Source organism: Lissotriton vulgaris, chromosome 9, assembly GCF_964263255.1.
Source record: "Lissotriton vulgaris chromosome 9, aLisVul1.2, whole genome shotgun sequence".
NCBI classification, from domain to species: Eukaryota; Metazoa; Chordata; class Amphibia; order Caudata; family Salamandridae; genus Lissotriton; species Lissotriton vulgaris.
Window position 1 is genome coordinate 1,096,077,306 of NC_141697.1, and position 25,550 is coordinate 1,096,102,855.

At 42.2% G+C, this 25,550-nt stretch overlaps 1 protein-coding gene across 6 annotated transcripts in view; it reads left to right on the plus strand.

The window, feature by feature from the left end:
• Positions 1–25,550, plus strand: part of LOC147692851 (receptor-type tyrosine-protein phosphatase gamma-like) — a 1,083,817-nt gene that overhangs the window by 1,001,281 nt on the left and 56,986 nt on the right. For all 6 annotated transcript variants that reach the window (XM_086939073.1, XM_086939071.1, XM_086939072.1 and 3 more), the window contains 3 exons: positions 7,711–7,846; positions 18,772–18,915; positions 21,664–21,757. In XM_086939073.1, coding sequence (XP_086795199.1) covers positions 7,711–7,846; positions 18,772–18,915; positions 21,664–21,757 — 374 coding nt within the window. The remainder of the gene's footprint in view (positions 1–7,710; positions 7,847–18,771; positions 18,916–21,663; positions 21,758–25,550) is intronic.

The following is a 25,550-nucleotide window of genomic DNA, read 5'->3' on the forward strand; positions in this document are numbered from 1 at the left end:
ATCCCAGCGGCACCCCCGCCTCCCCCTACAACCTCACCTTGTCATCCTCTCATACCACACCCATTCCTGTCACCCCTGACACCACAGCCTCAAACCACATTCATTCTAACCTAGCCCAGCCCCAAAATGACATGCACCTCTCCTTTACCCCCGACACCCTAGTCACTCACCCACTTACCGTAACTACCTCACTCCCGTCGAGCACAGACATAGATCACTCCCCCTCCTACACCAACCACCTCACCCCTTCCCCTCACACACCAGCCCTCATCCCCTTTCCCTCCCCTGATATCACAGCTCCCACCCAAAACGACATGCACCACCCCTTTACTCCCGGCACCTTAGTCATTCACCCACCTACCGTAGCTACCCCACATCCCTCAAGCACAGACATAAATCTCTCTCCTGCTTACAACAACCACCCCTCCCCTTCCCCCTACACACCAGCCCTCATCCCCGTTCCTCTCATTCCCGTTCCTCTCACCCCTGATACCACAGCTCCCACCCGCAACCCGCCTAACCTAGATCAACATCAGACCGACACACACAAAGGCAAACCCCACCCTTTATCCCCCCCCCATTCTCAGCCCCCACTTCCACCCATTAACTAATCACACAGAACACACCACCTCCATCAACTCAACTCCACCCTCTCAAAAAAGAACCATCTACAATCCCGCTACCCCCCCCAGTCTCACCCCCCACTACCCAACCTCCACCCCCTTCACCACTAATAAACGCCCATCCTCCACCCTGCACTCTACGCCTTCCACAAATACTCTCATCCACACCACCAACCTCTCCCCTATGTCATCCACGCCCGACCCTCCCATCCCCACCTCCTACACACTTCCCACAGTGGACCACATTACGGCCTCCCTCCTCCAGCTCAAAAAAGACATGTACATCATCAAACAACAACTACTCTGTCTATCACACTCCAGTCACCCCTCACCCAACACCCTCCACCAGATCAAACAAGACATTCACAACATCAAACAAATACTCAGCACACACCCCAGACACCACTCACGCGCCTCCACCATCACCTCCCCTCCCAACTGGTCCTCCACCCGGGCGGCGAACTCGCACTCGACTCCCACTGCATTGGACCTCAACCCCTGTTCACAATCGTGAAAACCGCCCCCATCGCTCCTGCAACCCTCTCTCGGACCTAGACACAATCACCCTCCTCCGCTCCTATGACTCAGCTCCCCATAGCAACACACCCGACACTCTCACTGCCATTCCCACGATACACTCCAATCCCCTTAGACCCCCCACACTGAACAACAGAATCGCTATCCATAGTAACCTGAGTAAAGTCCCCCTCGCTCCAGAACACCCTTCCAGCCTCGACACACCCCGTCTCAAATGAGACGCAGACGACACGCAGCTTGCGGTTGCGATTAGTGGGGCTTCCGATCTCGAGGCAGCCAAGTTCCGTGAGGGACTCATATCTGTGGCCCACTGGATGAATGATAATTTCCTACAATTGAATGCTAAAAAAACCGAGGTGCTCATTGTGGGGAAACAAATTCATCTGTGGGGTGACAGCTGGTGGCCACACGAGCTCGGTCCTACCCCTACCCCTGTCACTGAAGTCAAAAACCTCGGGGTATGGTTTGACTCCCAACTGAGCTTTTCCACTCACACTAAAAAGACCGCGGCATCTTGCTTTGGAATCTTGCGTCAGCTTCGGTCCACCTTCAAATACTTTGACGCTCCTACACGTCAACTTATTGTGCAAGCTTTGATTCTGTCTAAATTAGACTATGCCAGCTCTCTTTTTCTTGGAGTCAATCAGGCTGAGCTCTCCCGTCTCCAACGCGTCCATAACGCTGCCGCCAGGGCTCTGGTTGGTTTGCCTAAATTCTGTTCAGCTAGGAGAACCATTTTTAATCTCCATTGGCTCCCGGTGGCACAGAGAATAAAGTTTAAATCTTTGATTTTGACATTCAAAATCCTTAAGCTTTCCTCTCCTCAGATTCTGCAGCAACTCATTTCTCCTTATGTTCCAGCTCGTTCTCTGCGGTCTTCTGTTCTCCACCTTGCCACTGTTCCCCGTTTCAAGAGATCCAGGATTGGCGGCCGCTCCTTCCGAGTCCTTGCCGCCAAACTGTGGAATTCCTTGCCCGTCCACATCCGTGCCATCGATGAGCTCCTGGCTTTTAGGAAGGCGGTTAAAACTTTTCTTTTCCCCTTAGCCCCTTAGTTCTTGTTGCCGTCGTGTTGTGTTTCCCACCTCCTGTCCGGTTTTGTTCTGCACTAGCGCCAGGACGCCCCTTTGCTGGGGCAGCTGTGCGCTCAATAAATCAGGATAACATAACATAACATAACATAACATAACAAATGCACTCTCCTCAACTGCAGATCAGCCGCTAGACACTCCGCCGCTATTGCCGATCTCATCCTAAAATTGGATCTTGACTTAATCATCATGACTGAAACATGGCTAACAGAATCTTCTACACCTATAATGGACATTCTGGTTCCCCCCAACTACCACATCACTAGACTTGACAGGTCTGGCAATAAAAAAGGTGGCGGAATCGCATGTATATACAGGAGCAACCTCTCTGTCTTGAAAGTAACTTCCCCTTCCCTACCCTCCCCAACGTCCTGTGAATACATCTGCCTCGATATTATCAGTGAGGGCAAACCGATCTGCACTCTTCACGGCGTTTACCACCCACCCGGTGACAACCTTACCTTCTCCCAACAAATCATGGACATGATCTCAACCAACTCCGGGCGACAACTCACACTAATATACCTTGGTGAATTCAACCTCCACTGGAACGATCATAATGATGCGGTGGTAAAAGGTCTGAAGAATTTCCTTAACGCCCTTGACCTTACTCAAATTTGCAACAGTCCAACACACGAGAAAGGCTCTATCCTTGACCTTATCATCTCCAAAGAGGCCTCTATCCAACTCGAATCTATCCAACCCTGTGACTGGTCGGACCATCATATTATCACGTTCTTCATCAATGAAAAAGTTAAAGTTAACTCTGTTCAATCCACCAGGCCCAAAGTCTGGAAAAGAGACATGAAAAAACTAACCTCAAACTCTTTGACCCCCAACAGCTGCAAATTATTACTTCCTCCTGATGGCGTTAAGGACGTCCAATCCTTGACTGATCACTATCTTAACACTATGACCTCATTAATTAATGAAGTCGCACCCTTGCAGCTAAAAAAAGCCACCGCAAAAATCTCCAATCCCTGGTACGACGGGAGTCTCAATGACGATAGACGCGCCATGCGAATGGCAGAGCGCACCTGGAGATCAGCTCCCTCTGCACTGAACCTAAAAAACCTGAAGAAAAAGAGAAATGCCTACTTCAGGAAAATAAAACTATCAAAATCAGACTTCTTCAGCCGTCAACTCGACCAAGCCAAAAATCGTCCGAGAAAGCGGTTTGAGCTTATCCGAACACAATCCAAAGAACAACCCCAACCTCTCAACACTATGTGTGAAGCTCCCTCCTGCGAAGACTTCACCTCTTTCTTTAACCAAAAAACTGACAACATAAAGAATGATCTCCTCATGGACGCAAGCCTCTACCCCAAACCCCACCGCACAGCACCCACTAAACCAAAAAACAATGCCACCTGGTCAACCTTTGTCACCTACACGGAAGAAGAAATTGGCAATCTGCTCAGCACTCTGAAACCATCCAATCACCTCACGGACCCCCTTCCTGCTAACGCTGTCAAAGTCCTTACCCCGTCGCTCCTTCCACTCTGGACCAAAATCATTAACAGCTCACTTCAACAAGGGATCATTCCCAACTCCCTCAAAGTCGGACAAGTCACACCTTTGCTAAAGAAACCTACAGCCGACCCCTCTGACCTAAACAACTACGTCCCATTACCAACATTCCGACTCTTGCCAAACTGCTGGAAAAATGCGCACAAATACAATTGACTAAACACATTACTCAGTTTGATCTCCTCAACTCTCATCAATCAGGCTTCCGAGCAAATCACAGTACTGAAACTGCTATGACTCATATAATCGACGACGCCCTCCAAATCCTAGATCATAATGACACCTGCCTCCTCATCCTCCTTGATCTCTCCTCCGCATTTGACACCGTCAAACATGAGAACTTACTCGAACTATTAAACACAAGAATGGGCCTATCTGGAACTGTGCTCAAATGGTTCACGTCTTTTCTGCATAACAGGTCGCAGAAATTCAAGAGCAACAACTTGATGTCCGCGCCAAGACCTCTATCGCTAGGCGTACCACAAGGATCCTCCCTATCCCCAACTTTGTTCAACCTAGTTATGGAACCTCTCACCACCTTGCTGCAAGAATCCAATGTACACTTCCACATGTATGCTGATGACACCCAACTTTATCTCAAACTACAATCACCCAAAGACATCACGCTCTTGAACTCAACGATCAGAAGCACCCAATCTTGGTTGGCCGCTAATCATCTCAAACTCAATGCCCTTAAAACAGAGTTCCTTCTGATCTCACCACCCGCGAAGATCACTACCGCACAAATGTGGCTTAAAGACCTAACGGCACTTAATGTTCAACCCACCATCGTGGACTCAGCGAAATCTTTGGGCATAACACTTGACACCAATCTCAGCATGCAGGAACACATCAACAAAGCAACTAAGGGAGCGAACTACCAAATCAACACCCTTAGGAAACTTAAACCTTTCCTTCCAGCCAAAGACTTCCAAACTGCGGTACAATCACTAGTCATACCTCGAATAGAATACGGCAGCACCGCCCTCTGCGGTCTCCCCCTAGCTACTACGGCACCCATAAGAGCCTCTTTAAACGCCGCATCGAGACTTATCATTGGATCAAAAAAACACTCACACATTTCCCCTGACTTCAAATCCCTGAACTGGCTGCCGTTTGAAGCCAGAATACACCTGAACATCGTTTGTTTGATGCACAAGGCTGTTCACCTGAGCTCACCTAGATACCTCGCTCAGAAGCTGACGATTTCTGGAGGCTCCAGAAACACTAGAGGCACAAACACTCTTTTGCTAAAGCCTAAAAAATTCCATAAGGAAAAAACCTATAAACGCTCTTTCTCTGGAATGGCTCCCAGGATTTGGAACTCGCTCCCCCCTGAAACCAGGCTCATCACCTCTACCATACTTTTCAAGAAAGAAGTAAATGCGATCCTCATGGCTAAATACACTTGAACCACTACTGGGGAAAAACTACAAAGACTCGATACTCATCTGTACTACTTGTTCGAACCCTTTGTATTTTTATTTTGACTCTGAAATTGACTTACTTGATTGTTTTATGATATCACTTCAATGTACTTTTAACATGATTGATGTATCTGCTTATACATGCTCCCCTCCTCTGTAAAGCGCTCTGATATCTGCGAAGATCTTGTTCGCGCTATATAAAACTTTCAAAATAAATAAATTAAGTAGGGGTGGTGTATTTCATTTAGAAAACACATAATATGAGTAAATTATCTACCCCTACAGTGAAAGCAATCGTTAATGATGTCAAGTGCAACACTTACATTAATTTGTTAAACCACACAAGAAATGTGTGCGAAGTGGACGTTCAGGTCATATATTGATGAAGTATTTGTGACATGTAAAGGGTGGGCAAAGTTTGTGCTGCACCATGTCATCTGTTGTATTGACAGCTAATTATCTAATAGGTTCTACTGCCCATTAAAATTCCTTTTTGTCCTTTTCGTGATCTTACTGTATTTTGTAAGTCTTTCAACAAAAGAAAATAAGCAGATCGATTGGAGATATATTTAGCGACACCCTTTTTTGTTCCAGCTCTTATATGCGAGGAGGAGTCAACCTTTGAGAGCAATCCCCTCTTTATTTCCGAAAATCCTATCCCCACCCAGCATGGGTTTACACATGGCTCTCCTGTTCCCTGAATAATCCTGAGAAAACCCTAGACAGGAGTAGGTCAAAGGCCTGTCATTGTGTTGGCTCTTCAGTCTGTGATACGAAAAAGATGGGACTAGTACCCAATCCAAGCATTACCGCCAATCCTTCTTCTGGGTTTCAAGCCTTAAAATAAGACGTACCAAAGTAGAACAAGACTTTAAGTGCAAACCTCCACAAATTCGTAGTAAAGCCTAATGTCCTCCATAATCTGTTTTTTGTTACACGTTTGACATTTATGAATTATTTTTAAAACTCCCTGCAGAATGGCAACCTAGAAACTGAATGGCATGTATTCTCAATATGGAGGCTGGGCGACTGAACGATATTTGATACAACACTAAGTACCTACAAGTGCCATAGACCGGAACACCCTACACCTAATCCTGTGATGCTGCAGTGCCCATAGAAGAGCTGTAGTAATTGTACCATTCTCTGTTATTTGGGAGAGAAGTAGTAATTAGGATCTAGTTGCTAAGAAAGCCCAGGGCAACTTATACCTCTAGCAAGATGCTGCAAACTACACTCTGAAAAATGGCATCCAGCCTGCATGACAATCTGACAGTAACTGTCCTTTCCAAAGACAAACAATGCTTAACCTACATCCAAAGCTGTAAACGGGAAATAAGATGAATCATTTTCTCAGAAATTCTAATTATCAAGGAAAATACTAAAATGGCAGATATGGGCGGGAGTCCAGATGGGTCACTGTTAAATGGTTTTCTTGAATACTGGACTCTATACATCCTTTTTTCTGAGGTAATTACAATTGGAAGATCCACTTACAATATCGCAACTTTACATCAACTAAATCCACAGGGTTGAAAGGATGACCTTGAAGGGGGACCCCTTAAAGCTATAAACAATAACTGGGAGAAAGCAAGTGCTTTGTGGCTGGGGTTATACAACATGAATGAACTAAGCAAGCTATCCGACAGCTTCAATTGTAGCCATGGAATTAGCATTGTGGCCATAGTCTTGTCTAGGAAGAGTCAATTCTACAACTGTAATGTTAGCTGTAAAACAGGAGAGAATATGTACTTATTTGCCTGAATACAAACTAAAATAAAAGTCAATAGTGCCTCATGCACGACATAACGATTGACAGTCCTCAAGATTGCTTAGAAGCAATACTTCGTTCCAAAGGCAGACTTACCTGCTGAGGCGTCAGTCTGTCAATCTTCAAGGACACAGACCGTTTTTTGACTGGTGGAGCTGTCTAGTAGAATCCTTACTTCACCGCGAGTGACAGCATTCTGCTCTTTCATAAGAAACGCATCCACACACAAAGTAGTTCTTGTAGTGCCACAAACTACAATGGCAATGTATGTCTTTTGAACCCAAATAATTTTGTTGCTTTTAGCCAATTTCAGTTTCTTTCCTTTTTTTTTTTTTGCTGCTTTTTTTAATGTTGGCAAGAAGCCAGCATCTGCTGTATTAAAGTAATTAAAAAAATGACAAAACAAGCATTGACAAAGCTAAAAGTCTGACAGTCAACACTGGAACCTGTAGGCTCTGTTAATGCTTGTTATAGTTAGTAACAGTAATGGACATGGCTGTACCTCGCATCTAAAAATCTGACCCGACAGAATAGGAATGTTTTGGGAATCAACCATAGGTGCACGCTTTAGAACTTATTGTCACGAGCCATAGAAATATTATTGTTGGCTACCAATAACAGCAACAAAGCATACAGTGGTGAAGGTCAGGGTCTCAACTTTGTCACTGATTGATGTAAGTGGGTTTGCACGGTGGATTGGAATACTAATGCTGTGTCTCTATTCTCTGTAGTGCTGGTGTTGGCAGAACGGGGACATACATTGTGATCGACAGCATGCTGCAACAGATAAAGGATAAAAGCACAGTTAATGCCTTGGGATTTCTCAAACACATCAGGACACAGCGCAACTACCTCGTCCAGACGGAGGTAAGGTCCCCGTATCTATGTAGCCTGGTACAGACATTCATTGCTTCACACTTCATCAGATTTGGCATACCTTTGAACGTTTTCTAATTAAACAGTGAACGAAGAGTTCAAAAGCAAAGCGTATACTTAAGATTTCTTGCTTTTAATTGCTTTCCATGGAAGCGATTGTGTTGCTGTGGTTCAGGGTCGTGAAACTCACTTTCATCTTGGCCTGTTTTCTTTTAGAACACAAGAACGGGAAATATTACGTATTCTTAAAAGCATGTCAGCCAGCTTATTAATTACTAGCGTTGCTTTCTATTGATGTATCACACAATAGGTCAGGGTCTGAGAAACCACGCATTTCTGTATTTTTCAGGAAAAGGTTGAGTGGGGAGAAATAAGCAAGGAGTGAATGGCGAGAAAAGGGATTAAACACTGCTGGGAGCAGAAAAATCAATACACATTCTGGCAGATGCATATTCTTGCACATTACTCACATTAAGATATTCCCCTAGGCATCAGGCAGGTGCAGAAAACCTTTTCCCCTGCAGTTGGCCGCCAGTAGTGCCAGGTGGTGCCATACAGCGTCTCTGACTCTACATCTGTGGCGTACAATAGATTTAACCTGCTAGCTCATGGCAGTTCCTATTTTTCGTGCATTATTAATGCTTTCTGGGGATCACTTTGGTGTTTCACAAGCAACATTTTCTTCAGCTTCGATAGCGAATAGGTGAAATGTATTCTTTGAAGGGTTCAAGGTTCAAATCCTGCCATAAGTACATCAAGCAGATGTCTTTATCGTGTCCGCACGGCTTCTGCAAGTGGTGCCTTGGGACAATCATGATCCCCAACCTAGTTCAGGTTACCTGATGGACCTGAAGGCCATGAAGGAGGATGACGGCAAGTTATTCTTGGCCAAGGACCAAGGGGACAAACACAAACCTCCTCCTTTTCCTACCGTAAGTCACCAGTGAGGGAAGGATCTCCTAAAACTCTCTCTCTCCCCCCCCCCCCCCCCCCCCCCCCCCAAAAACCGACAAATGCGCCATCGGAAGCAGAGGTTTAATTTATGAAACCTAAAAACCTGTAACTAGCTGGTTTCTAAGCATTATGAAGTCACATAATGCACACCTTTGCTACAGTTTCTTTTTGCTTGATCACAGGAACATTGAGTCTTAATTGCCATGGGTAGTCTCGTAGCATATGCGTTAGTTGTTAGTAAGTCCTACGGTTATCACTCAGTCTTGATTTGCTATTATGCTTATTCACTCAATAAATAAATGACAACAAAATAACAATAATCTAAAATGCAATGATGCCTCCTAAAAACACATACTTGATTTTATGCACTGAATAAAGGGCGTCCTTTTGTTGTCTCAACTCCTAACACAGGATTAACATTTAGTGACTTCGATAAACAATGAGCATCACCCTTGAGCCTGCTTATTGTGTGTGAAATTAGCTGCGATCCATCGATAAGGCTCATTCTTCTGCTGGGCCAGGAAGTCCAGAATTGTCTCTGGAGATCTGCAGAACTGCTGAAAGCCTCTAGTAAACTCAGTTTGAAGTACAGAGAGTGGAGGGGTTTAAATAGCAGCCTTTTTCAAATGACCACCAAGACCGGCAAATCCCATGAGATTACAAGCTTTCGCAGTACGTCATGTTTACTGGGCCTATGATGCGCAAGGTAAACCCAAACATTCCTTCACAGCTAGTGCATAAACTTGTGGAATAAAACACAGAACTGTTCCCCTGGTATCCCCACCTATATTCTATACAGAAATACATCTAATTAGTACTACACTTGTTTGCAGAGCCATAAAGAGGAAATCTGTGTATATATTTGCAATGCTGTATGGGGTACCTTGGAAGATGGTTGTGCCAGAAAGAGGAGATCTCAGGCAGAGGTGACAATGAACATAGGCAGCAAACTGCCAGTCTATGATTTCTGACAGCCCTTACAAGTGCTACAGAGGATTAAGCTGGAATTTCCAACACCTTCTGCTTATGGCGTGTTTGGAGGCCTTTCATTGAACATCTTTAGGACAGTTCTGGTGCCCTGTAGACAAACCCAAAAAGTAAGAACTTCTCTTGTAGAATATTATTTTCGTACAGTCCAGATATTTTGCCTAGATAAATGAGGTATTAAGAATCGTCTCAGATACCATAACTATGCTTGAATGTGGTCATGAAGAAGATTGCAATTTTCTTACTATTTCTTACTCCGATTTAGGAAATTACAGTTGTTTAGATAACCGCTCCAGAAGGGGGCAAATTGAAGAAACTCGACCTTCCAAGATACCAAACACTAACAATTTGAAGAAAACTTGCAATCTGCTTCCATTGAATAGGGCTGTACTAGAACCAGTCTTAGCTGCCTTAGAGAACCTCTTTTTCGGCTCAGAAAGTCTGCAGACAGTTGTCAGATTCCCCAAAAAAATAGATCTGATCTGGGTGACCCAATAATCTTGTCCTTGCACCGAATGCCAGTGGTTCAGACTTCATTCTTCAAATTGAACCCCAACATCTTCACTAAATTCCCTCCAGAAGGGAGTCAAAATTGTTTGAAGCCACGGGCCAGACTGTTTTACCTCAGGCATCATCACTCATCAAATGCCACATGTTTGCTGCTTCAAAAACTCTCTGATCCCCGCCCCCTTCTTCTTACATCCCCATCTTCCTTTGGTGTTGAATAGGACTTCCACTTTTCACCAATTGGTAGTCAGTCACAATGGAGAATTGAGTCATCCAGTTGAAGCACAAGTGCTATGTCCTGCCTGTCCTTACCTCTGCCCAAACCCCAATATTGGAGACAGAGTACCTGGTCCGGCTGATCAAAGCAGCCATAGTAGTGGTGCCCCTGCAAAGAACTGAGTACTGGATTTTGCTACTTTGTCCTAAAGGAGGACAGAGGTCTAAGACCCATTCTAGATCTTCATGTCTTGAACTTGTTCATCTTGTCTGACTAGATTATAGATTCTGTTCTTGAGCCAGGTTCCTCAGCAGGCCTTGAACACAGTATTTTGGTTGTTATCCCTGCAGCTATAGGACACCTACTTTCAACTTCTAACTCTCCCTGCTCGCAGGCATTACCTAAAGTTCTTCATGCGGTCCCAGCACTGACTTCACATTCTTGCCACTCTGAATGGTGTCGGTTTTTGTTTTATTAAAGTGACATCTGGTGTGCCAGCCTCAGTGAAACGGTCAGAAGTCTATGTATTTCTATGCTTGGATGACTTGGGCTTTATCTTCAATGCCCAAAAGTTCCTTCTCACTCCAAGGCAGAGTTTGACGGATATAGGCGTGATGGTGAAAAGGACCAGTGTGATGCCTTTTCTTCTCTTCAGAAGATTGTGGATGTTAGGGATATGATTTTGAGATTCATGCTCAAATAAATCTCCTAATCCTTATGCCTACTTGGCCTCCTACATCCTGCTGGTCCCGCACGCGAGAAGGCAAATATAGGCCCTCCAGTTATGCAGGAGATGTCATTGGCTCAAACTCAAAGGGAGTCTCTTAGCTCAGATTCAGCTATTTTAGTTTCACCTGGGTCTACACTGATGGATGAACCCCCCTCAGTTTCAAATTAGGTCATCCATGAAACCCTCTGCAAGCACAAGCTGCAATGTTCACAGACGCCTCCTCACTCTAAGGCACCATTCTGGGTGGCACGATAGTGTGGGACATTTGACCTGCATTAGACCAGCATCTGGACCTAAATGTGCTAGAGCTACAGGTCCACCATTCATTATTTGAATAGACTGTGGGGTGGAATCCTGGACTTTGTCAGGGGGCAATTCAACTTTGGCAGTAAGTAGACTAAAGGTACTTTTCCAGCCCTGCCCATCTATCAGGTCTCTAAACTTGAGACCCGATGGTCTGTCACACCTCCTCAAAATGGAAGTCCACAGTTGGGAAATACAGCTCGAAAAGACAGGGATGATCTTTTCTAAATTGAGGCATCCATCACTGACCTTTTTCATCACCACCCAGAACAGTACAATTCTTCTGTTTTGCGCCATACGCTTAGCACTGAATGTTTTACCCGTGGATGCCTTCAAGTTTCAGGGCCTGCTGTATGCATTACTAGCAGGTGCATGAGGATGAAGCATATCTGATTCTGATTTCCCTGGTTTGGATAAGGAGGATCTGTACATTGATCTATCAGCACTCCGCACTAGGCCACTATTTCCTCTCTGGCTTTGGGGGGGACATACTGTTAAAGCAGGATCACCTGGCCCTTCATTGCTATCCCCAAACTCTGTAGCTACATGCGCAGAGCAGATATTGAGTGCTGCGAGCTAGTTTAATCACCCTTTGTTCATTGTTCCTGAGTGGAATTTGTACCTTACGTTGAGATTCTGGAAGGCATGTCCTTAGAGCTGATGCTTTGTTGTCCAGTTCATCATCTTTTGAAGACAGTATTGGTAGTTGGAATAATTTCTGCATGTAGCATCTTAGAACTTCTGCCCCCTCAGTTCGTTTGCCTTTCAGTTTTTTTAACCTAGGCAGGCTGGTTCATACAGGCCCTGTGTGGTTTTAGCCTTTCATGTGGCCCAGTCTATTACTCTTCCCGCTTTTCTTTCCTCCCCCTTATATATATAATCAAGTAAGCACAGAGGCAGCATAGACAGGGTCATAGGCATGCAGTGTCATAGTACATTGACTGTACTTGGAAGGACAAAGTGAATCATAACCTCTTGGTGGGCTTTGCAAGAGCCAAGAATGGCAAGGTGATGGCGAAATACATCATTTGACATTGGATCATCCTATGCTTTAACATCTGCCAATAAGGCCCCTCCAGAGGGCATTCATGACCACTGTGCTAAAGCCACTACTGCACCCACAGTTCATACCACAGACGTTCCCTTGGTTGACATTTTCAGAGCAGCCAAATTGTCATCTCTACATACATTTGCAAAACTTTACTGCCCAAATACATAGTGATGAATACTTTGAGAGGGCTGTGCTGCATACATTCTTTGGTTAGTTGGCACTTCTCTTTCATATCTGCTGGGTGGGATCACCTAGTGGCTTATTCTTAAGGTGATGGATCTGCATAAAGATGCATCTTCCATGAATAAGTTACAAATGCTAATCATAGTTCTGGTAGATACATAATCTTTCTACAGATTCTTCTTGCCCATCCTTCTTCTCTGATGTCAGTGCAGTGTTTAATAAGCTTCCTTGTCATGAAAACATGTTTAAGTGCTGTTAATGTTGGTTTCATAGTTGGTTTCATTGATCTCTTGGAAAGTGTTGTGGGGGGGGGTGTAAAAAAAAGAAAAAGTATCAGGAGCTGATGTCAGCAAGCAGGTTTGCTCCTGTGATGCACCAGTGAAGCCGTGTTGGGTGGTCAGAGTAGCGGTTGTCTAAACTGAAAAGCCACTCTCCCAGTTAAAACGAGTATCTATAAAAATTCTAAATATATGCATCCATTAACACATGGTATGCAAATAGAAAATTGCTTCAAGACCAAAGGTTGATGAAGCCCAGTTGGATATGGTAACCACTCTTCCACTTGATCATTAGCAGTTGCCATCTATGGACCAGCAAGAAACTCAAATACATATGCCTCTGCATGCTGGTGCCAAAGCCTCTGAAAGTTGTGGACTTTTTGTGCTGGATGGCATGAACTGCAATCCTACAGGGTACCTGTCAGTGAGACTTAAAATCAAAAATACGTGTATTGCACTTTGATAACTTAAGTCTGCCATTGCCAGAGTGTCCTGCTATGCTTTTTCTTTCTGAAAAATAAAAAGAGGAAGATTATCATCCTCAGTTTTGGGGCCTTCAACATCCAAGTATCATACGTAGCAGGATTGAAGTGATGATTTAGTGCATTGATCAATGTGTCATAATCATCATTATTTTTGAAGTTTTTATGCATGATGATTTGTTAGACCTACCATCCTTAGAGTGGTCTTCCCTCAAACGTATTTCCTGCCTACCTACTCTTTTTGTTGTATCTTCTTGTTAGCCTTAGGACTCTGACAACTTTACCACTTCTAACCAGTGCTAAAGTGCATGTGATTCTTCCCTAAACATGGTGACATTGGTGTATACATGATACTCATATTTAGTTTACATATAAGTGACTTGTAAAGTGGTAAATCATATACCCTGGGCCTGTAATCTAAATGCTACTAGTGGGCCTGCAGCACTGATTGTGCTAACCACACAAGTAGCCTTTCAAACCTGGCTCAGGCCTTCCATTGCAAGGCCTGTGTGTGCAGTTTACTGCTACTTCGATTTGGCATTTAAAAGTAGTTGCCAAGCCTTAAACTCCCCTTTTATAACACATGAATCACCCCTAAGGTAGGCAGTAGGTAGCCATAAGGGTAGGGTACTGTGTAAGTAAAACGGTAAGAAGTGTACTTTTAAGTTTTACATGTCCTGGTAGTGGCAAACAGCTACATTTATTGTTCACTACTGTGAGGTCCACTCCTCTGGAAGGATAAAATTAGGAATTCCTTAAAACACTCTAAGCTGTAATTCCTGATTAGAAAGGAGTAGAACCATTATATTTCATAGCTTTGGAATAATATTGATAAATCTTCTTTAATTGTAAAGTTGGATTTAACATTACTATTTTAGAAATGCAATTTTTAGAAAGTGCCAAAAGAACAATTGATGTGCAGAATGCTGAACAATGTCAGACATCCACCCCAGTACAGAGATTTGGGCCTAAATCCCCCATTTGCTTGTTCCCCATGCCATTCCAGTTTTAACCCAGCCATATGCAAATCAGTCTTGACTCTGTTCCTCATGGGAAAAGTCCAGCTTGAACTGCCAGGCAAGGTCTTCCCTGGACCCGAAAAAAAAACATTCTGGGACTGGTTTCAGAGTAACACCACTCATCAGCCAGGCTAGCTTGACTCCATTGGCATGAAGAGCATGGGACCCACGTCTGGGCATACCTGTCCCACTCGAGGTGACAAATGCAATAAGAACAATTGATGGACAGAATGTTGGACAATGTCCGACATTCACCCCAGTACAGAGATCTGGGCCTAAATCCATCATTTTTTTGCTCCCAATGGAATTCCAGTTCTAACCCAGCTGAATGCAAATCAGTTGTGACCCTGTTCCCCATGGGAACAATCCATCCTGAACGCCCATCCCACTTCTTCCCTGGCCAACAAAAAGGCATCCTGGTACCGGTTTCGTGGTAACAGCTCTCATCAGCCATGCCAGCTTGACCCTATTTGCATGGAGAGCACGGGACCCGTGTCTGGGCATACCCGTCCCACTCGGGATAACAAATACAAAAAGAACAATTGAAAGTGGCCATTTCTCTGCTGTTACTGCTCTATGTGCCTTACACCCAGTCTCCAATACACGTCTGGGGTGGGTAACAGTTATCTTTTGTGTATTCCCTTTTGACAGTAACAGAAAGGGTGGGTGTGACAGAGAACTCAGTTGCATTCATCTGCATTCTGCTAGCTCTTAATGGGCAAGAAGAGAGAAGGGGAGCGGACACACCTGAATAGACAGTATCCTATTTCCCACTCAAAGGACTGATTACCCCCTACTGAGAAAGGGCTGGGGTGAATGGCGACCTGCGCACTTCAATGGCTTGGTTTGAAGTCTCCTCCAGTTTAAAGGAACTTCTTGGTGTAAGTACTGGGGCTGTAACCCTACCAAGACAGTATATACTACTTGACCTGTGAAGAACTCTGCCAGGAGCAAAGACGTTGTGCTACAATGATTGCCACTCTGCTTGACTGCTGCCCTGCAAGAACTACTTTTCTGTTTTGCTGTACTGCCCTTATGCCTGCTGAGCTCTGCCCTGCTTAGGATAAGACCTGGAACCTTCTCACTTGAACCCAGAGTGACCCAAGGGCTTACTGTCTTGCCCCATTTTCTCAAGTCTCAGGGCAATTATTTTGCCTTATTTAACTTGATTTCCTTCAAGTCCGCAACAGCACTTAGACTCTGTCATTTGAGTGCTGTCCTGCCAAGTGGTGCCAATCCAAGTCTTGTTCCTTGAAAGGTGATTTCTGCTGTCCAGAACCATAAAAATCAATGCAGTGATGACTTTGCGCCAATCGGAACCAAAGCATTGCCCTTCAGTGCTGACACAGGAGCTGGCTGACATTGATTCGATGAACTGCGTGGCTCGACGCAGTGCTTGCATCTTGAAGGGGTTCTTCATTGCCTGTGCGGTTCAAAACCACCATATCCAGTCTTTTTGACGTCGCCGCTTTGATCCTTTTAAGGTACTCTTTTTAGCTGGACCCGAGTCCTGTAGCTCTAATGCCCTCCATTGGGGTCAGCCTAAACTTTGGATTTAGCCTTGTCCAGCGTGACTTGCAAGCTCTATTCGAATCTAAGCGCAAAGTTTTTATTTAATGTTTAAAAATTCATAACTCTGTTTCTTTTTATTGGATTTTTGTTCTTGTTTTACTCATTGAATTGTCTGCTTTTTACTCATAGAATTGTCTGCTTATCTAAACCTGTGTGTATTCATTTTGTTGTGTTTTCATTGTATTACTGTGGGTGTGTGTGTTGCACAAATACAATACACATTGCCTCTTTAGAAAAGCCTGACTGTTCTATGCCAAGCTACCAGAGGGTGAGCACAGGCTATCTTCTAGTGTGTTTCTATCTTACCCTGACTAGCATGGTGGTCCCTACTTGGACAGGATGCATACATCTGACAATTAGAGACTAACTTTCTAACATTAGTCTGCCACATTTTACAGCATGTGTTCTTCACTTCAGGGTCCTTTATTGCTTTGTCTCCAGTGCTCCTGTTGCAGTGTGTCTGTGCTGAACATCAGTGACCGCTGCATTTTCTGAATTGTACAGTCTGATCCTTTTACTTCACCTCAGTGTCCTTTTCTTTTGAATTCTTTGCTAGCTTTCCTATTGCGCTGGTTATCCCTTTAGTGACCAGTCTCTTTAGCACTGTAGTTCCCATAGCCTCTAGCCTGATATAGTCTAGTACCTTGGTTCTCTGGGCTTTTGTCTTCCTTATTTAAATCTGTCACTCTTCTGCCCGCTATCTTGATTCCATATACTCTTTTCCTCTGCACCGATCTTTCCTTCCGTCATTTACTGTACTGCTGCCCCTGTCCTTCAGCCATTTCCTTTTCCATGCTCTGTTTATAAACAGTAGCTGCTGTAACTGTTATTATTTTAACCCCTTGCGTGCTCCCGTCGGCCGACAGGAGCACTACCTCCCTAGTGCTGCCGACGGAGCCCCGCCCACCCTTTAGAATGCCCGCGGCAGAAAAACCGCTGCGGTTAAGGCGTTAATTTGAAGATTTTCTGTAGGCAGATAACAATCTTTCCCCTTCTTTTCTTTCTGCATTGCGTGGCCCCTCTTTGTTACCTGCAATTGATCTATTCAGGAAAGAGTCACTGTTCATATCCAGCTGCACCCATATAGGCTGCTGTCTCATTCACTCAACTTTGCCTGACTTGCATTAGAGAGGACATACTTTACTTGATCATAGGCAGTAAAATACCCTCATCCTCCTTTAGGTCTTCATTGTTTGACAAAATAGACCACAACATAGCCTTGGATGGACTTCATGAAGGGTTCAGAGTGACTGCTATGTTTCTACAGTGGCGTCTCTGCTACCTCTAGCATTAGTGCTATACTGCAAGGATAAGTACAGCAGAAGAGATAGGTTATAAATCCTTCACCAGCCAAGAAAGTTAACAATCTCAGCAAGTTCTCTTTTAAACGCCAAATGTCAACTTTCATCTACAACACGAATCACTAACTCATTGCACTGAAAAGGTAATTCTGCTGCTCTATATGAGTCAGTGGATTAAGCCGAGCAAGTTCCTGGTTCTGTCATATCTTGATGACTGAGATACAATCTATGCTGGTGTATCGTAGAAAGGAATAGAGAAGTTCTGGAGGTAACAAAATTAAAGCAACAAAGTTTATCTCAACTGCAAGAAATCTGGCCTCCCATTATCTGAGGCCAATTGAACTACTCAGCCTCCTGGTAAATGAAATCATCAAATTCATTTGTTTTACAGGCGTTTCAAAGCATCGGCAAAGTGGGCAAATACCCAAGGCCCCCATCTTACACATGGCCTTCTGGGAAACTAAACTTTCTCTCTATTTGACCTATGACTATTCTACTTCTCTATCTAAACAGTTCAGCCTCTAACTATTTTTCTTAAAGCCAGTGTCATTTTAAGGATTTTTGGGTTCTTTGCAAACCATATTTTCACTGTTTTTGTATGATCTTGATCAAACGTAGCATATAATTTAGTATTGTTTAGCATCATCTTGGCATGAAATGGGTAATAACATTAAAAACAATTCTGTGCAAAGGGCCCCCAAAATGCTTTGCATGGGGCCCCCAAAATCCGTTAAAGGACACTGGGCTGCTGTGCATCATTGTTAAAGTTTACAGGGTCATGAGCCCTGAATAAAATCAGAAAATTTCACCTAATTTCAGACCTGAAGTGATCAAGGAAAGTTAATCCGATATCTCAAAAATCTTTCAGTTCAAAAAAGTATGGAGATAAAACCATTGACATGTAATGTTCACAAACATGAAATAATCTCTGCTTCCAACTCTGGAACCAATCCAGCCTGCAGAAAGGATCGAGTACTTTTTCACATGCCCAATGGAATTGCTGTGTTCTGTTCCGAATTTCAGTCAGACTGTCATTTCTTTAAACTACACATGAACAAATGTCAACAGGAGCGCATTCGTTAGTGCCCTAATGAAAATGTTGCACAAACTAGTGAGCATGTCATTAACTGTTCGGTGTATTTGGTCTATTTTGTTTCAAATATAGGCTTTTAAATAGGTTTAACATCGTATAACTTTGTGTAATGGGATACAAGTATAAACATCTGCTAATCTATGAGCACAACTAAAGATGATTATATAGTTTTGAATAATAACTTTATTGTTTACATCAGTGGTATAAATATAAATGCTTCTTTAATTCTGTCTCTTTAGGAACAGTATGTTTTCATTCATGATGCCTTGTTGGAAGCCATTCTTGGGAAGGAGACTGAAGTGTCTGCCAACCAGCTACATAGTTATGTGAATAATATACTCACACCTGTAATGGGAAAGACCAGATTAGAGAAGCAATTCAAGGTACTGTTTGCCATTGTATCATTCTCCGCTGTACCCCATAGAAAACCATGTGATTTATTTGCAACATTTATTGAGAGCTTGTGCTATAGAACACAATACTAATTAAATATCCATTTATACTTTAAATGTGTAGTCAATTATTGTTTTGATAACAGCATTTCTTAAAATGTGAGTATGTAGTACTATTTAATTCAAAAACCATAAAAAACTTAGCATGTAATTTTTTTTTAATATTCGATGTATTCATAAGCTACTATGTAGGTTTTTACTTCAGCAAACGACTTTTTTCTACACATTTACAACTAAAGATACATCATACAGTGGTTTGAGGTTCATTTGCAACGTCTACATTTTCAACTTAATAGATTTGTATAGCTAAAATCCTTTATAGAAGATGTTGATAAAGTAGGAACTTCCCTCCCTCAGAATACCAGACCGTTCCAATTATTTGCCACCTATAAATCCCTTTTTTAAAAAAAAGTAATGTTGGCTGCAAGGAAATGAGGTTAAAAGTCCTTTTGATGGCTTGGGTTGGGGCCAGGGATGTAGTGAAACATTTTGTATTTAAATCTCATCCCACTATGAATGGTGAGTGATGGACACACTTTCCTTGTAAGTTTAACTCTTACATAAAATGTATTAAGAGATAAGCAGTGCAACAACGAAATTAATGTGTTTTACTTTGTATATCCATTTTTTAATGAGATTGTAAAATTAAATATCCTTGGAATCTGATAAGATTTGATCATTCATGAAACAGTGGAACATTACAATTCTGTGAGAATCTGCATCAATTCCTCAGTCCACAAATGGACTAGATTTAGTAATAGTGAGAGTTCTTACCATGGCTAGGCAGATGCAAGTGACAGTGTAGACTTAAACCTTTCTATGAAAAGTTGAGTTTATCTGGTAAAGCAAATCCAGTAGCTTGCTTTGGGGTATTTCTCTATTCAGCCCACACCTGGAATACAGTATTTAAATATACAGCAGCAAAAGGAAGGGAGTCTTGGCTGAAAACAGAAGAGCACTAATCCAGTATTTAAATTACTGCACATTTTCTTAAAACAATAAATGCAGAAATAATTTATATTTGTCTATGCAAGGGAAACATAGAGAGTAGTTGAAGTAATTATGAAATCTTCATTCATTGATCATGGTATGCATCTCCTAACATTCCTACTTATTGCTACAGTTCTCCAGATTAATCTGGCACACCTTGAATCCATGGTGTTTATTGTTAAGGGAGGCAGGTGATGGTATCTACTGTAAAGCTCTTGAAATGTGAGATAACATGAAGGGAAAGAAGAACCTAATAGAATGGGTCAAGCTATCCGTGAACGACAACGATTTACATTTTTAAAGGAAATCATTTCACTCCTTGGTATTTGGGTCTCTCCCAGCTGGTCCTTGAAGTACATAAGTTGAGAAAAAGGTCTCGGGTCACAAATGTGATGCTGTCTGTAAGGCCAGTGTATTTTTGTATAATAGAGCAGACTATTCTGGGACTGAAAAAAATAGAATCTTAACCGTTTAGCACCAGGTAGCAACCAAAGCATTAAGGTGTTTTCACTCACCCGATCTGTTGTGTTTGTTTACGTAGTCTTGCACGGTGACAAATGGGACATTTTGCAGGTATGTTATGGATTTTGTCACATTAATACTTAGATATAGATTTACACCTGTTGCTGTACCATAGATATGGTGGGTCTGACTCGGGAACATACATTGAATCTTTAAGATCAATTAGTTGGTAAGTCACAGAAAGATATACACTAGGGGTTGGGATCCTTGCTAGGGAAATATATAGTTGATGCATCCTGATGGGAGAGTTAGCAGTGAAATGTTTGAATGTGGTTGAGATCATTACAGAGCTTGGAACCCAGAATATCTAGGAATACCCTCATGTTATTTAGGTGTCAGCATACCTTTGAGGTGGGTTTTTAGACCCTTACTTAATCTGACGTTCCTTTTTCGTGTTGTGATGAGTCAGCTTCTGGATAGATCAGCTTCTATTGCTCAAGATGCCTTTTTGCATTGCATAGGGAATATTCGATTTCATCCAAGTCTCATCCGCTATCCAGTGGGGTAATTTAAAGGATGTTTTTGTTCTTTAATGTGTCATTTCCAAAGCAAAACCATTGTGCTCCACTTACAATGGGGCTCCACATTTAGGAATGTTAGGCACAATTATGCAAAAAACAAAGGCAGGTAAGTAACCTTAGTATTTAAGACCTTGCTGTTACAAAAAGAGTTCACCTCAGTGGTAATTAAGTGCATTTATAACTTTGTAAGCTTCTAATTCAGAAAATGCCAGCACTTTTAGGACTGCTGACAGCATCTTTCATTCGACATTGTGCACACCACCGCTACATACTCAGCATTGTGGCCCCCGTTCTGATGTCCTGAGTTACATTTGATATGCTACAGGTATCCGTCAATCATGTGTTCCTGTTGACCCTGAAAGGATAACCAAAACATTGTCCAGTAAACATGCAGTACTACAATCATGATACATTTTGAGAAGAATTCTGTTTAGTTGCAGGAGTCATTTAAGATGGACCCTACATGTGTTTCTGAAGTGCACATCTCTATTGATATACCACTTTTAGTAAGAGTTCAGGTCTGGTTCTTTTTATTCTTCCACATTTATTTTTAGATTCTGGTATTTCGAGCTTTGTTCCTTTCTGAAGTGTCTGGTATAGTTCACACTTTTAACAAACCACTGGGCATTCTTTTTATTTCCACTAGCTGGTCACACAGTGCAATGCAAGGTATGTCGAATGCTTCAGTGCACAGAAAGAGTGCAACAAAGAAAAGAACAGGAACTCATCGGTTGTGCCATGTAAGATCAAATGTTTTTCTTCTGAATGTTTCTACATATTATCTTTTTGTCATATCGGAAGGCCCTGTGAGGAGCAGACCATGGTAGCTGGTGTAATTTTAAAGATGCCATACTGGTGAAGGTTCTCATTATTATCATATCAGTCTGTCTCCTAGACATTGAACAGTTGTGATCTGCATAACGAAAGGCATGATATTGTGAGTTATAATTAATAGATAAACCTAGGGAATTCACAGTTTATACATCAGAGGTGGGGTTCTGACCATTGGGGCACTGCCTTCAGTTTTGAAGGCCACTTCTCCAGAAGAACAGGAACGTTACCACCAATAAATATGCTTGTAAAATGGCTAAACAAGAGGTCCTATGAGGAGGCGAACGATATGTCACCATATATACACTCTTGAATATTTGGGCTTTTGGTAAGAACATGACGATGGAGACAAGTACTAAACCTGCAACGAGAAGCCTGAAAGTAGGTGGCTGGAGGCTTAACTGCTTAGCTGAGTTGATCATGACTAAAACCATAACAGGAAGTTGAAAACCTTGGTTAAAAACTGGGAAACATTAGTACTAGGAATCGGAAAGTAAATGATTAGGCAAAGCCATTGATTGAACAAAAGGTTTACTCAATGAATTTGCCATCCCTACCTACCATCGAGGTTCTCTGTCTGTCATGGCAAGGAAGAACACGTATCTCCACTATACAAGTAAAATATTTTAGAGATGGATTTCAGAATGTAGGGAAATAACATAAGGTGTCTCTAAAGTGGGTAAATTAAGTTACTCTAACAATAATCGTAATATGAACAAGCATTGGCAAAAACCAATAGCTTACATATTCAAGAGCTATTGTCTTTGGCAATGTGTTTAAGCTAAGCTGTACACCAGGATGGCTTCTGTTCTTCATGGCTAAAAGTTTGGAGTGGAGTGGAGTGGAGTGGAGTGGAGTGGAGTGGAGTGGAGTGGAGTGGAGTGGAGTGGAGTGGAGTGGAGTGGAGTGGAGTGGAGTGGAGTGGAGTGGAGTGGAGTGGAGTGGAGCATCAGAGAATGAAGTGGCATTGATTTGAGTGGAGTGGAGTGGAGTGGAGCATCAGAGAATGAAGTGGCATTGATTTGAGTGGAGTGGAGTGGAGTGGAGCATCAGAGAATGAAGTGGCATTGATTTGAGTGGAGTGGAGTGGAGTGGAGCATCAGAGAATGAAGTGGCATTGATTTGAGTGGAGTGGAGTGGAGTGGAGCATCAGAGAATGAAGTGGCATTGATTTGAGTGGAGTGGAGTGGAGTGGAGCATCAGAGAATGAAGTGGCATTGATTTGAGTGGAGTGGAGTGGAGTGGAGCATCAGAGAATGAAGTGGCATTGATTTGAGTGGAGTGGAGTGGAGTGGAGCATCAGAGAATGAAGTGGCATTGATTTGAGTGGAGTGGAGTGGAGTGCAGCATCAGAGAATGAAGTGGCATTGATTTGAGTGGAGTGGAGTGGAGTGCAGCATCAGAGAATGAAGTGGCATTGATTGGAGTAAAGTAGGGTTTAGTGTCGTAGAGTGGATGGGTATGAATGTCGTAGGATGGAGTAGAGTGGCGTGTAGTGGAGTAAAGTGGCATTTGTAAAGTGGAGTGGTGTGATGTGTGCCTGCACAAAGCTTCTTTCTCCAATCTAAAAAGATGTAACAAAGATCTGTGTACTTCTGTGTATAATATTGCCTATTCAGATAGTAAAGACAGCGACCGAGCCATCCGGGTAATTGAGTTTATCAATACAGTAACTGAACACGTTCAATCAAGAACAAATAATAGAACCTTATTTAAGGACTGTGATCAGTCATGAAAGAAGTTTGAAAAAGATTACTTTGAATAATAAAGTTAATGTGGATGTTCTCCATGGTGTAACTTAGAACTCAATAGTTGTAATCCACTGCTCATCTTTTACAGTCCTTTCCTTTTAGTAACACATTTTTAAAGGTATATAGATGGTTTATGCATCTTCAAAACTATATTTGGAAGTAAAACGTGTTTAGTCAATAAGCTGTTGGATAAATTAGTGAACTAGCTAGCTAAGACAGATAGACTGCTTTTTAAAAGCTATTTGGAGCTCTCTATGCAAATTAGGGCAGTTCTGAACTTGTAAAGAAACGCTGTTTTTGCAAGGTATGGAAGACTGCATGGATTTGAGCTTGCTGCAGGCAATGTTTGTTTAAATATCAGGGAAATCAACATTAGAGCCCCAACTAGCAGATCATAAAACAGGCCGAAAAACAACCAAAATACGGGCCCCACAGTGACCTGTTAGATGGCCATCGGGCTCTACCTGATTCCCCTAAAGGCCTGTTCGACACTCCATAGAGCTTTAATAGGAGTTGTGGAGCATTACTAAATTGTTTACTGAAGGATGTAGACTTCATATCACCAGTCTCGGTGAGAAAACCACTATTGTGCGTGTGTGGGAATTTTTTTTAACGTTTCTCTTCATCGGCATTAATATAAATGGTGTCAAATTTTGAATAACCTGGTTTATATTTTTTGGTATGTTGAAACTGGTATCACAACAATCGCTTGGTCATCTGTACTTGAAATCTTGTTTTTGCAGCCAACTTGGTGGTCTTTCAGTCAACTGTGATGGTATAATTTAAGTAACATTAGTTACTTTAATTTTGTGCTACGCACAAGGGGTATTGCCAAAATCCAGATAGAAGCTGTGATTCTGTGCACTGTCTGTCAGACTTCAGACAGGCTTGGTAAATATAACATTTTTAAAATAAAAAAAAAGAATACCTGGTGCTAATTGATAGATATAATATCTAAATATCGCAAGGTCTAGAAATAATGTGAAAATCTTAAGGTATCATTAGAGAAAAAATTGTTTAATTTATGTAATACCATTAAATAGTGAAGAAATGCAGTTGTTTCATTGCACTATATTTCCAGTCATGAGTACCAGGAAGTGGCTGTTAATCCCACAGCTTTAAAAATAGCATTTGGGGCTTTTGCATAATGCTACAAGTCAAAATAAGTCTTTGTCCAATTAAAAAGAGAGCAGAATTAGACCTTTGCCTAAGGCAACCAGATCTATGGGAGACAGAATGTAATTTAAATAAGAGGAGGCTTAAGTTAAAATATTAATACATTCAAAATATAAACCTTATTGCAAATAAACCTTTGATCGTGGATTCTATTTTTCATAAAATGCAGGCAAGTAGATTAAATAATGCCATGAATAAATTATGAGATGCTGGAGATGTAAATCAATAAATGTTATTGTATTTGCTGGAATATCTAATAAAATATTTTGCCTTCCTAAGCATATAAACACGCATATGGAACTTATATTTTGTGATTTCTTAGATAAATATGTATGCTTGCTCTTCATAATGTTTTACTGATATGAAAGGGAATAGGCACACATTTGTATTGTCAGCATTTATGGCAGTGTACTTCATGATAAGGTGATTTCTGGCAAAAGCCACTAGCATTTTAAAAGAAAACAAAGATATAGTTGGCAAATGATGCTCTGTCGAGTGATGACAAGAGGATGGTCAGAATTTTAGTATGTTTCATTTTGCATTGTTTTCATTATATACGGTATTGTCAGAAAAGTAAAACATACAATAGACTAATAAATGCAGACAAGCAGACATGGAATTGTATCACCCTTGGCTAGCCTTGTTATGCAGAAAATCACAAAGTGATCTCTCCAGGTTTCGGTGTCACATATTTCAGTACCTCCCTCCGCATTATTCATTTGAAAAGTCAAAATACGGTTTAGTTTCTTAAATAAATCCCCTACAGACCTGAACT